General features: G+C 41.6%; 1 protein-coding gene across 2 annotated transcripts in view; it reads left to right on the top strand.

Annotated features, from left to right (window-relative positions):
* The window catches only part of HLCS (holocarboxylase synthetase), a 109,066-nt gene that overhangs the window by 89,748 nt on the left and 5,039 nt on the right, over positions 1–14,279 (top strand). For both annotated transcript variants that reach the window (XM_026053038.1, XM_026053037.1), the window contains 2 exons: positions 10,305–10,372; positions 11,365–11,525. In XM_026053038.1, the coding sequence (XP_025908823.1) occupies positions 10,305–10,372; positions 11,365–11,525 (229 nt within the window). The remainder of the gene's footprint in view (positions 1–10,304; positions 10,373–11,364; positions 11,526–14,279) is intronic.

Here is a 14,279-nt window from a genome sequence, read left to right as displayed (position 1 = left end):
TCACCGTGTCTGTCTCCCAGTTTCTTCTTGCTTAGTGGTAAGTACTGCAAACCCTCCTAGTATCGTGTAACTAATCCTGCAAGTCCTCCACCTCCTCTTTGATCCTTGCTCCTATTGCATGGGAGCCAGGCAGTTCTGCCTATTCCCTCCCTCGCCTGGATCAYCCTGGTTAGGGCTTCGTGTCTGAATATGCTTCAGGGCGACACAGCCCAAGAATCGGTGTCTATGGAGCACCTGTTTGCAGAAATGTGCCAGCAAAGCTGAAGGAGAATAATTGTTTCCTGAGCCTGCGTTTTGCTTTCAAGTTACACCTTTAAATCCAAAGAAGGCACATGCAAAAAAACAGGGAGCCCACAGGTCTGTCAGGAGCTCCAGTAATGATCTACAGCCTGTTTCAGCTGTTGCTGGATGGCAGTCTGCATTTTGATTACTTATCTGAGAAGCCAATGCCAATAATGTGATGCAACACAGCACAGGAGAGCTGGGCACAGACCCCAGGAGCCCCAGACCTGCAGCACCTCCAACAGAGTCGCACTGCAGCAGAGCTGGGTGGAGAGGGAGAAAAGTGAGGGTGAGTCGTCCTACAGGTCCCTTTCATTTTCATTCAGGACTGCTGAGATACTGCTTGTGGAGGCACTCCGTCTGAATGTGAGGTGTTATATATATCTGCATTCACAAGCAGTACCAGAATGTACTAAGGTAACACAGGAATGAAAGGCTTTTCTTCTGGTTAGGGTATTCCACAGCATTTGGCCTACCTGGACTTTATTGTCCATCCTGTGCAAGGACCATTGCCCAGAGAAGGGCTAAAATACCAAGCTCCAAGCAGATTGACTCGGGCACCTTGGGGAAACCTGCTGGTTTCCCGCTCCTTAGCAATTAGTGCCTGCGCAGCAGGTGGGAAACTCAAAATAACAGGGCTGGGATTTTTTGCTACCAGTTCTGACAAAGAGAATCCACTATTTGGGGAGTTCAGCTACGTTTTGTGTTGAGCCTGTGGTTCGAGTCTCCAGGATGAGGGCTGCTTCTGGAGTCTGCAGAGGATGCTGTGGCCAGCGGAAGGTAACTTCCACATTTTGAAATCCTTTCTTAATCACCCATGAAATTAACTATTGGAGTCTGCCTTTGAGTTTGCACAGTCTAATAGTAGGGGTTTGAAAAGTATTTGACAACATATTTGGAAACAGGGGTTTTCTGTTCCTTATTTATATGGTTCTGGATGTTGGCTCTTGCATGAGAAAAGTGCTGTATGCTTTAATATGGAATTGAGAAATCTTGTGGTTTCTATTGGCACTGTAGGGAGCAGTTAGTACGAGACTGGGATTCGATGAGAGCAGTTTTGTGTGTTCATAATCAGACCCATGAATACAGTGCCAGCAGAGTTCAGCTATCCTGCCTCTCGCCCCTTCGCATCCACCATAAAACAGCAATCCCATTTCAAGATTATTATCTCTAGCATGACCTGCAACTTGAAATTGAGACAAGAGCTGAGGTATTGTCAGCTCCTGCTGCAGCTGGGCGGTTGGAGGGCTCTTGAAGTGTAATCAGTAGAGCAGTGCGTGCTGTGGGTGTCCCTGCTGGAGCAGGGGGGTTGGATGATCTTTAGAGGTCCCTTCCAACCTCCACCATTCTATGATCCTGTGATTCTGTGATGTCTGGAGTTTATAACCCAGCTAGATGTTTCATGTGAGCTCAGCAGCAGATGACATGCACATATGGGACATACACAGCCTCGTAAAAGTGCTAGCTGAGATGTCCCACATCGTTGCTACTGTTGTTGGTAGGGGAGAGTCCTAATCCCAAATGCACCTCCTGGGGTGCCTTGCGTGGCTTKGCAAAGGGCAACCTCAAGTTTGGTGGCCAAGGTGCCTTGTTAACACAACCTTAGTCKTGGTGGGCAAGTCAACGAATGTGAAACCCTGTTTGGGACACCGTGGATCCTTTGGAGTTGAAATGATTCGAAGCTTAAACCTTTCCACATATTTGGAGAAACTGATATGTTTGATGAGGTTGAAAATACCTCAGAAAGTGTTGTTTTAAATTGTTTTTAATGAAAAACCAATGTTTCAAACAAATTAATTTTTCCATCTCTTAGAGAGCACTGCCTTTTCCAAATCAGCAATTTCTGTGAAAAATTGCTATCTGGAAAACATTTGACTAGGCCTAATCATGCCTCTTAAAAATAATATTTTAATATTTCAAATGACAGCTGAAGTTTTAGACTTAAATAGCCGTTTTGAAAAAATTCACAGAAATATGTCTCTCACTGGAATGCTTTTTCTTTAAACAAAATAATGTTATTTTTCCTCTGTAGCACATTCAATTTCTACTTTTGCTTTAATCTTTTCCAGTATACTTAAAACCTTTCTAGATGCTGTACATCTAGGGGGTTTAATAGAGTAGGAACAAAACTGACCTTTTTCATGGAGTGCAAGTTCTCCTATTAAATTATGATGTCTTATGAACATCATTAGAAKAAATACATTACTTTAAAATTGTTTTGCACAAGAAAAAGATATTACTAGTATTTTAACAATTTTTCTTCAAAGATTTTTTATTCCATGGTACTTGATATTGTTTTCAGAGTTTTTGTTCCATGGTTCTTAGTGGGAAAAAAGATACAAATAACATAGTTCTGCTTTACCTGACATTTTATGAAGCCATAGTTGCCTTATAATGGTTATAACACCTGGACAAAATTATGAAGGTTTGACTTAATGCCAAATAACGTGTCAAATTGCTGTCCACCTGGCTATGTGGGTAACATGCGTTGTGCAGGGTAGCACATAYGTAGAAGGAGAAAGAAAATAAGAATATGACCAAGCAGTCAGAATAATTAACAAGAAATTTTATGTGTGTTTATAAATTACATTAATTTTAGACTGGCTGATAGTCTTTCATATTGCTGCCAAAGGTGTGTGACTTATTTTTCGTGTATAATGTTTGTCTAAGTCTCAGCTTTACCCTTCAGCAAGAGTATAAATATACAAGTAGCTAAGTGTGAGTGTTTTTTTTAAAGTTTAGAAATTGATATTTGATGAGGGACATTTGAAAATTTGGAAATGTAAAACACATTACACAGCTTTTGGCTAATGAGAGCAGAGGTACCTGAGAAATCTGAATGAAATTCCRGCTATTTGTTTTTCACGTTTAAAGGTTTTTCAGAAAGATTGCCGGGCCAGCTGACAGCTTCCTCAAAGATGACAACTGATGTCAAGTGATACTACAACGTGTTGCCTCTTGTTTTGATGGGGGGAAATGATGGAACTTCTCTTTAGACAGAGGAGAGAAAGAAAGGAAATTATATTTTGTTTAGCATGGAATTAGAAAGGCTAGAACTGTGCTACATCCATAGGCTTTTCACAGCAACCACGTTAGCAGCATAAACCTACCAGAGCCTACATTTGGAGCACAATAGATTTGCAGACACAAAAAAAAAGRCAAGTCATGGAGAAGAATTCAAATGCTTTCCTAGCATTTTCTTTAGTGTAGAGTAGTTTGAGTAAAGTGATTTTAATTATAATTGGTTTTGTTGAAACTTTGACCAATAAAGAAGTCAAGGGAAAATTATGACTAAGTAAAATAAGTGTTAAAATTAATTTTATAGGATATCTATAGTGATTTAGCAAATAATGGATTTCCCATGAAGTGTTTTACTTTTTTACAGGATTGTGGAGGTTGGAGGGGGGATCGAACTGATTTCTGCTTCAGCAGAATACTTTTTCATTCCTATTTGAACTAACACGATTTGCCCGATGTCTTTTGTTCTGCATCATCCCCAACTATTTGACAAGCTACTTGGGAATCATTTCACCCTCTTCTGGGGTGGAACACGGCAGCTGTTTAACACCACACATGATTTAAGACAGGAAAGGAAGGATTGTCTAAGCAAATTGCAGAGAAATTTTTGTAAGGAAATGTAATTACCCAGACTAGAATGTGGCCTGGGTGCAAAGTTACAATCTCTGTGTATGCAAAAAGTTCTCTGGTTATTTTCATGTTCTTATCTGAAAGGTGACTTTACATAAAGACTGTATGAATGCAGAGCTGATTGCTATGGGTTACTTTGAGATCCCAGTGCTTGAGGTTAATCATACAATTAGAGAATTAATTAGCGAATCCAGTAGTGATTTGACTCGTGGTGAAGTGCTGTCGTTCCTCGCTGCATGGTGTGGCCTTGAGGTTTCTCCCTCTGCCAGYGGCCGAGCTTGTACCAGTGATAAAGTTACAAGTGTGGTAAAGTTATGATTAAAATTGACATAGCTACATGGATGTGTATATTTTAAATTTCTTTATAGCATCCGTAACTTGCTTTACTTTGGACAAAAGGAGGTAAATCTGGTTTGGATCAATATATTTAGAACTTTTTGCTCCACTCTGAGGATTCTCTTCTTAACATTCTTAACATGTTTCCATAGATATGTTTCACTGCATTCCAGTAACTATCCTCTTTCCTAAATTTTGGCATTGGAGTTCATTTTCAATGAGTTCTGTTTCATTTTCATTCATTCTATGTTAACTTTTCAATACACTTMAGGAAGCCTTTTCAAGTAAAGAAAGGTCTTAAATTAAAACGATTACTTTTTGAAGGAAAAAATCAAGTTGTTCAGATTTTTTTTTTCATTTCAAATTAAAAACTGAAGCAACTTGCAGTCCTAAACTTTCCTCACATGCCTCTTGGAAACTCCCTGCTTTACTGTAACTTTGTGGTCTTGATGATATTCACAGAGCAGCTGATTTAGTGAATAAAGAAGTTCTTTAAGTTTGGAGTTTTGGAACATTACCAGTGTGTCTGAACCYCGGTTTCAAATTTTACTGGCATTTTGTTGGCAAACCAATTTTTTGGAGTCCTTTCTTATTTGGGTATGTTTCCTGACACCTTTGGCTGTATGGTACTGTGTTTTAAATTCTCTTTTTCTAAGAGGAAAAGCCTATAAACATATACAAAGAATTAATTATAAAATAACTGGGATAAAAATAGAGAGACAAGAAAATTACCAGCTGAAAAATGCAGTGAGTAGAAAAAAAAAAGCATTTAGTGGTGGAGTTATACACGGGCTGTTCTGCAGCCCTTATTCTCAAAGTAATTCCGCAAGCAAAACATATATTCTTCCGAGTCATTTAAATCCAACATAAGTATATGGATGGTAAGAGCAAACCAGCTCTTTCTTGCCTTCTGTCCAGCAGCCCCTTGTTCCTGTTGCTTCCCTTTAGCCAGCTGCTGTGTTCATTTGTGGGGAGTCGGATCAGAGAATGGATCCAGCTGAAAAGGAGCTCACTTGACTGCGCCCCGCTCACAGGCTTGCTGTACATTGCAATGAAAAAAGAAAAATTTATGATACCGGGACCTAAAGTTAAAACTATGTTCTTGTTAGTGTAGTGGTGTGCCAGATTAGCCCAGCTAACCAAAAGGTATATAAATTGCTAACCTCTATCACTCATAAYGTGATGCCGTGCTGAAAACACACAACTAATGTAGTACAATCTTCTTTTTTCAGTTTTTATTGCAGTAAAGTAGGAGAAGGTTGCAGCCCGAGGCTCCAGCCTGTGCACGGGTCTGGGACATTGTAATCTGTGCCTTTTTTCACTAATGTGGGACATTAGTATATCCAAAGAGAACTTGATACTAAATGATCCTTTCAGCAGCAGTGTTGCTATAGGGAAAGCCACTATAAAGTGCAAAAAGCTATGAATTTTAGCAATCGAACAGAGGMGTGTATTCATGTAATAGTGTATTCTGGCACATCTGGTGCCTGCTGGATATAGGCAAAGTTATAACGGTGCCGAGCAGTAAGATTCCTATCACTTAAATAAGCCTCAGTAGGATTAACAGTTTAGGTGTTCCCCTACCTGTCTCAGCTGTGGGAGTCGATCTTTTGGCAGCCTTCAGCTTACTTAGGAAGTCAGTGATTAGGGCACGGAAAGAGGAAGATGAGTAAAATTAAGTATTAATTGAGGCTAGCGAGGGTGCCTGTGAATGGCTTTACTCGCAGGTTCTACTTGGGACAAGGGATTCCAGTGAACAGCCTGGCGTGCAGGCTAAATTGCTGATTTAGTAATTAATTGCTAGTCGCTAATTGCTGGCCAATTGCAATCAATTTAAAGGACAGCTAGAAATACCAAAACTATCACATTTCTGTGCATTTCTTAGAACCGTAGCGTCATTCGGGTTGAGTGGGAGGCCTGTAGGTTTCTTGCTCATTCTCTTGCTCGGAGTTAACAGTGAATTCAAGCCTGGTTGCTCAGGGCTTTGTGCAGTGGCACAAAGGCCTCCAAGGCCTCCAAGGCCAGGGACACTCCACAGCCTCAGTGGGCACCCTGTTTCAGTGCTTAATTATCCTCATAGTTTTCAGTCATTTGCAAACTTGATTAGAGGGCATGCCATCTCCTCCTACAGGTCAGTGGTAAAGATATTAACAGGACGGATGTCAGGATAAGCCTCTGAGAAACCCTGATTGTAGCAAGCCTCCAAGTAGAACATAAAACATTAACCGCTACTTTTCAAGCCCACAATCCTGSCAGTTTTTTCTCTTCTAGTAGTCCGCCCACAGAGACCACAACAGCCAACCTGGCTATAAGGGTAGTGGGAAAGACTGTATCAGGAGCCTTGCTAAAGTCGAGGTGCTCTCCCCTCATGCACAAATTTAGCCATTCCATCATCGATGGCAGTCAGGCTGGTTAGGCACAATGCATCTAATCCCAAGGCTGAGGAACTTTATTTCTGGATTTACCCTTGGAGTTAGCAAGGGCAAATGCCCTTGGAGCTAGCAAGGGCAAATCCAGAAGTAGCAGCTTCTCAGTCTTCCACCCCATGGAAGACTGACGTGSGTTTGAGCTGCTCTTCCTCCACTCGTATAAGGTACAGGTGGAAGAGAGAAACCTGAATTGAGGTGATCCCCGTAAAAACAGATAAATAAATACTAAATAATAACGAAGAAGCCCTGCGGACGCAGGAGTTACCTGTTGTGCTTGGCCAGCTGGCCGGGCTCGCGGCGCCTCACGCCGGGCCCTCAGCACCCACATGTGGGGCTGGCCCCACACGGCCATGGCCTCTGCGTGGGGCAGAGGGAGGGCAGGGCCTCCTCAGGGAAAGGCCTGTTAGTAGGAGCAGTGCTCATTTCCAAGCGGGCATAATGGGTTAGAGCCATGGATTTGAAGCAGTAAAGCAAGAATTTGGGCCCCCTTCTTGCTCAAAATAATGTAAGGGACAAAATAATGTAAGGGACTGATCAAGGGGCGTGCTCCGTTCCATTAGACTGAAAATGCATAGTTTTCTTTTTATGTGGTTTTCATTATAATGTCTGTAAGTAGTACTTGCAAACAATGTTTTATGAAGGTGAGATTTTCAGACAAGAAACTTGGAAGAAAGAGAGAAAGCTGTTCATAACTTACCCTCTTGTGCCCAGGTATATTAACATCTGGAATGTTATGCTGCCTCTTGCAGTACCTCTGCAATACTGTAACACAGCAGGATGCATTAATGAGAGTTTCAACCTTAAACCCACAACATCAATGAAATTTATAGTTGTCAGGCCGTTAACATTACTCAAACATAGTTTTTGTGGTTTCAATTCCGATTTTATGTTCGTGTAGGAAGAAAAGTCATTGTGTTGACTGGCCATGAAGACAGATTCCTCCTTGGACTTGAAATTTCTGTAAACTAATTAAGTATTGTTTATTGCTCCTGACAGCATTCATAGAGTGCATTACAGTTTGGGGCTTTTTTCTTTTTTTTTTTTCTTTTTTTTTTTTTTTTTTGTATTTGTATAAAAAACAGTGCTAGAAAATTTCTCTCTTAATATTTCAACTGCTTTTAGTGCTTCTTAAACACGAAAAGTGACTTTCTCACCTTTTGGAAAATACCACAAAAGTGTTCAAAGCAGAGAAAAAAAAGGTATATAAAATCCAAGTATCTTTTTTTCTCAAATCCTAAATGCTGTCTAATATCCCACCTGATGAGAAAATTTGTTTTCATTTGTTTCATGTTCTTCTGCTCTTGCATCTCAGTGTGGTCTTGTGGAGCTTAACTCGGAGAGCAAGATGGTTGAAGAACATAGAAAAGAATGGCGAATTTCTCATAGGCAAAGCTTTAGGAAAAGATATGGTGAACTCATGATTAAGTCACTCTGTAGTAAACTAAAAGAGTTAAATCTGCAACTGATTAAGTTAAAAGGAAAGAAGGGAAGTCAATCAGTAAAAAGCACGTGTGCAGTTACTCTTTCTGGTAAGGAAAATACAATTTGTTGCTTCTAGAAACAAACAAGGCCACAACATTTACAGCGTTCAGAAGTTGGGTTTTCTTACTGTCTTAGGCTTTGTGGTGATTCCAGAGCAATCTCAGGAAGCAGTAAAAATAAATCCCTCTGTCTCTTGATGTATCAACCTGGGTATTAGCAGCTTCCCCATGTTGTGTCCGTCTTCCAGAATTTCTCCATGGCTCTTGAGAGTGCAAACCCTGTCTCTGCGTTCAATATGTTGCTCGCTGCTGCCAAGCCTCTAATAGCTGCAGGCATGTGCTCTGTTAATCGTCTCTCTTTGTTCTGGAAGCCCCTCTTTTGGTTTCCTAATGAATTTTTCCCCTGCTCTCATTATTTTYTTCCCATCGTTGCAGCACAGGACATTTTTTTGGTTTGGTTTGGTTTGGTTTGTATTTTTGCCTATTTAACAGCAAATTTGAATGTAGAAGCAACAGATGGCCACGTGTTTTGACAGTGCCTGCAACCTCTCTTAATGTGCCTCCAAACTTAAATTAGATTTCCATGTTGCAATCCCAGGAGCGTGGTGCCATAGCCAAAGTCTCCCTGTTCCCAGCAGACAGTGTTGAGGCCACATGGGCACAGAGAACGAGTTAGGATTTTCTGCCGGGCTCCTTCCTAAGTGGCGGTGTATTTGTAATGTTACAGGCTGGTGCTAAATAGGTGATCCTAGTCCCGRGGAGCAGTTCATGGTGTCCACCAGAAGGACTTACTGAGCTGCATTTCATGTGAAACGGGAGGGAACTGGCAAAGGGATCTTCTGGCTCCTGCTCTTTGGAAATGCCTCATGCCGATTCCTTAATAGTGTGGGAAAACATCTGCTGGGCTTTTCCTAGGCTTGGGCTGCTACGGTTTCTGTCAGCCGAGGCTCCCATGCCTGTCATTGTGAAGGCAGATCGGCGGACTCTGCCGCCTTAGGCCGGGTCCTGCAAGGAGCAGCCCAGGCTCTGCCTTGGGGCCSGTTCTCCAGGCCCTGGGGCAGCCTCCTTGCTCCTCGCTGCCCTGCCAGCCCCAGCGGCAGCCCCTTCCCTCCCGAGAGGAGCAGCCCTTCCGAGGGCGGCGCGTGCGGGAGGGCCAGGGCCGCTGCTCCCCGCGGCCGCTGCCTCCGGAGCCCGCAGGGCTCGCCACGGCCCTGGGAGCCGCAGGAAGCCCATGTGAGCGATGCCCTGCGGATCGGGAGACATCTCCRGACAAGACCCTTCCATAGGAACGAACAGCACTGCCTTTGTGCCCATGTTGGGCCTGTAAATCACCTCCGGGGTCACCTTGCTGCCGCGTATCTGTCTTATCTACTGCTAAATTRCTGTGCACAAACATGCAAAGGGGAGAGGGATCTCGGTACAGCTCAGATCTGCGYTCAAGTGGCTTGAACCAAGTTCTCACCATAGTAGTACTATTTTTTTTTCAGTTTAGCGTTGACTCATTTGGTGGTGTTAAAGTGCACTTTCTACTTATCCCCAGAGGAAAGTTAGTATTCTTTTAAGTGAAACTWTTTTAAAAGCAGAGCACAAACCTAAAATAAGCCAGTGTTCTCTAGAGTTCTCAGAAGGTGTAGATTTATTTACTGTAGTTAAATCATAATTAGTTCTCAGGGGATAGTGTATCTTTTAAACTGCTTTATTGCCACCGTATTGGTTTTCCAAATAATCAGAAACTGCTGCTATATTCGGTACTATGAGCAAAAATTTGCTGTAAGTAGAAACAAATGTCTAGAATTGCTAGTTGTCACTTACCGAAGATAGTGACATACAAAAAATAAGCACCTCAAGAAATGTGAAGAAATACAAAATGTACATTTTCAGAAGGTGCCTTAAATGAACGACAGTTATAACTTTTTCCAGCATAACGGATATAGTCAAGTTTTCCGTAATAATTTTTCAGTCAATCTTTTTTCTTTAATACTTGAATGCTTTTTCATAAAGAATAAACATTAACTGTTAATGGATAAATGGTAATATAATGTTATGTAAGTTATTAGCTTACGTTTAATATAGGTTTTCATGAATGTTCCAGCTGATAAACTCTTTTCTTCTTTCTTCCATTTGGCAGGTTAATGTTCAAGTTGCCAGAGGAGATGGGTTTAATAGCAATTGCTGTTAGACAAACACAAGGGAAAGGTTGGTATGTTTCCTTCTAGTGCTGATAAATGCATCTTAAATGCATGGAATAGGGCATTTTAGCATTGTCTACCTGTGTTAAAGATACATTATATTTATTTTTGATGTAATCGATTGGATAGTAGGGGCTTCTTCCTCCGCTTAGCTGTGGATTCAGACTTGAAACCTAAGTGATTAGATCCCGAAATAAGCATTTTTAGGAGGTTAGGTGGCTCTTGCAGAGATGATGTAGCAGGCTCCCAGTTTCTACCAGAAAGTCTCCGCAGTCGTGGAAGTTGCCCTCCCTACATTTGGTCTAATTCAGGTTGGACCTCCAAACCAAAACTTGTTGATTTAACCGGAGCAAGACTGGGTCTGGACTTGCTCTGAGCTAGAGGTTGCTTATATCTACTGGACTGTCTTTGAGCTGTCCTTTGGGTTTTCACAGTCTTTTGCAGATAAATAAAAGCAATTTCTGCCTGRTTTCCAGGAAGATGCTAGCTCATATTTAAAAGCTGTACTAATTTTAATATTAGCCCGAACTTGTAGCTCATCTGAGCGCAGCTCTACATGAAAATGCTTGCYTGGGTTTAGACTCAGATCTAGTTTGTGTCCTGTTCAGTCACAAATGTGGACAGATTTGTAGATAYACAGAGGATCTTTACTAAGATACTCTTTAAATACATTTTACACTTTAAAACACTTTAAAACATTTTTTTGGAAACATGTATACAGAGTACTAGGAAAATCCTGGAAACAAATCATTATTTGTTTTGAGAAAATTAGTAGCAGAAAACATATAAACTACTTGCTGTTTTTAAAAGGGGAAAGGTTTGCACTTTAACATTTTTTCTTTTGAAATTAGTTTGAAAACTCCCTGAAAGGACATCCTGCAAATTCTCGAATACCACTGCATCTTTTGCTTTTGTTACTGTCTCTGTTAATGTTAAGTTAAAAATGTATATATGTATTTGTTTTCTTGTGTTGAAGTAAATTTTTTTCTCCTTCCACAGGTCGTGGTGGAAACGTTTGGCTCAGTCCCGTGGGCTGTGCACTATCCACTTTACATATCACCGTTCCTCTCTACTCCAACCTGGGCCAGAGAATCCCTTTCGTTCAGCATCTGGTGTCCTTGGCAGTGGTGGAAGCGGTTAGATCAATACCAGGATATGAGGTATCTCATTTTCATTTATGTCAGTGTTCCTGTTTCCATTTGCACTAAATGGAGATTTTAACTCAATATGCTGAATGAGCAAATGCATCATGTAGTTCTTCAGCACTAATACGGTGGGAAACATTAAATTCAACCTTCCTACATAATTGTTTATGTATATTAAGTGATCTACGGTGAACATCATATGGTGAGTACTGCATCCTCTCGAGCTGGCTAAGAATACTACACTCATTTCACTCATAATCTGATGAAACTTAAGACTCTGTCTTCAGCAGTAAAGACAGTTTAATTTTGGTTTGTCTAACAATTGAGTTAATTTGTTTTGATTTTTGAAAGAGCTGAGGAAAAGGGAGGAGGGAAAATGAATAAAACTGACAAATCCTTTTCTTTTTCTTTTTTTTTTTTTCCTTGATGGTGCTGTTTCAGTGGTCACTTTATCCCTTTTAAAGAATTTTTCCAACCCTTGTTTAAGGTTGAAAACTGATTTCTAAAGCAAGAAGTTAGGAGTATTGCTCTCAGGAGGGAATCAAGTGTCCTGTCATCAGTATTAAAATGAAGAACCAGTCTTCTTCTTCACCTCATATATCTCCCTTTTAATGTTACCATTTCCTAATATTTGCTAACTATAAAACTTTGGTATTTTACAGAAGTAGTTAACTAAAGCATATGTTTCCTATATTACACAAAATCAATGACTTATACACATTTACACATGAACTTTATTATAGTGGCACCCAGTAGCTTTGCTGTAGTTTAGGGTCTGTCAGCCTTTCTATTAAAACCTTCTAACTTCAGTTCTTCATGACTTGACTATAAAAACAAAATGCTCCGGGCTAAAATTTGCAATATAAAATATTTGGCTAGGAGTGAATAATTTAACTATTTAGAAGAGAAGGGACAGAGGACTTAGTTGTATAAAATATGAGAGTCTGACTGAGGGAAGGAGTTAATTTACGAATTGAGGTGTTTTTGCCTCTGAATGCCTACCCTAGTGCACTGTGGCATTTTTATTCTGTTTCATTCAAGAGGAAAAATGTGACTGACTAATACTGAATAATAATATAAAAATAGTGTGGATTAGTAATACATATCCTAGGGTCTACCAATCTTATTGYGATACTTGCTGTTCTCCCAGTAGTGTAGTTTGTTATACCCAAGACAAAGCTTTCTGTTTTACAATAGAGAAACACACATTAAAAATTCTTTTACAGTTGTCTCGGAACATTTGTTCCATATTTGGACGGTCTGAATTCTGCTGTTAATGATCACAAAAGTAAACAAAACTGATGGTTTTTATGGTTATTGATAATTTTTCCATCATCCTCAGCTTGGAAGGAGAAAGGGCTGCTGTGTCATCGAAAAGTCTTTTTTCTTTCTTCTCTGGTAGGGCAAGAAATCAAATGCTAGGGAAGGGCTAAAGCAGTGTTCAGGTGTGGATCCTAGTTGTGCTAAAGCACGGAAACGGACGGGTTTCTGTGACACTCGGCGGAGTTGACGCGGGGCCAGGGCTTCCCGCGAGAGGGGCGCGCGGCGCGCGAGCGAGCGGCAGGAGCGGGAAGCCCCGGGCTGAGGGGGAGCCCAGCCTTCCTTCTTCGCTCCGGATCTCCCTGCCTCCGGGGGCGTCCGTCAGGACCTTGGTATTACTTTAACATACTGTAATGCCCTTTGTTAGGCTCCAGGTCCATTTCAGGGTTTCTCTACAGAGGTAGCGGATGCGGTGGTGTCTCTGTTCATCAGCCAGGCGTCACCGGTAGGGCTGTGTCGAAGGGCTGGCGGTTGAGGGAGAAAATCARGTAGCTCGGGCAATCCTGAGCTTTCTTTGCACGTGGTAGTGCCGTGAATGCCAGCGGGCCTTATATCCAGAGGGCTTTCTGCTTTCCCGTTCTGAGAACAGGTAAAATCTCTCTCCAGTAGGTGAAAATAAGAACTTTTGGAGAAAATAAGAACTTTTGGAGCTTTTGAGTTTGAAGTTTCTGTTGGATTTTGTAACCTTCTCATGATTTCTTTGCCGCACTGGGAGCTGTGCAAGACTTCACCTTGTTGCTCTGTTTTGTGGCAAATAACTCGGGTCACCACCATRGAGATTGTGGCATGAAAATACCCGACTGACTCGAGTGTTCTCTGTCTTCCCTTGCAGCTCTGAGCGTGTGGTGTCTTACAGGTGTATGTTTTTCCTTAAATGCAATCTACGTGAATGTACAGTGATGAATTTGCATGAGGAATAGCGACCTCTCCCTCGGGTGCCCTCAGAGGATCTCTTAACACTGATAATGCCGGTTAACTGGGGGATACTTGGCCTGTCTCCAGAGCCCTCTGCAAATGCTTTCGCAGTGTCAGGAGGCAAGTTGTTTTCCGTAATGAATACGAATTGGTCACAGTCGCTCAGAGCCCTTTGATAGCAAAATCAGTTCGTGTTTCCTGTCACTGGATGTATAATGGACCCCTCTCTGGCCTTTAAATCTGTCAGGAAAGTAGCCACGGACCCAGGTGCAGTTTTCACACATCCTGTAAAGGGATTTCATAATCTACAATAGTGGGGAATGCGACTCTTGTAGTCCTGGAGCACCTCCCGTAATTTGCCTCTTGGGATACGGTCATATGCAGTTTTTCAAGCTCCAGGAAGCACATTTGCTTTCTTTTTGTGTTTAAGTAGCTGGTGCAAAGTTCAGTTCAGTGCTGTGGTTTCAACAAAAACCTCTCTATTGCACTGGAATGGTGTCACACAGCACAGTTTGTGTTTCCAGCGCCACGGCG

Source organism: Nothoprocta perdicaria, unplaced genomic scaffold (genome assembly GCF_003342845.1).
Source record: "Nothoprocta perdicaria isolate Ctin4 unplaced genomic scaffold, notPer1 scaffold_96, whole genome shotgun sequence".
Classification (NCBI taxonomy): Eukaryota; Metazoa; Chordata; class Aves; order Tinamiformes; family Tinamidae; genus Nothoprocta; species Nothoprocta perdicaria.
This window is presented reverse-complemented; position numbering and strand designations above follow the sequence as displayed.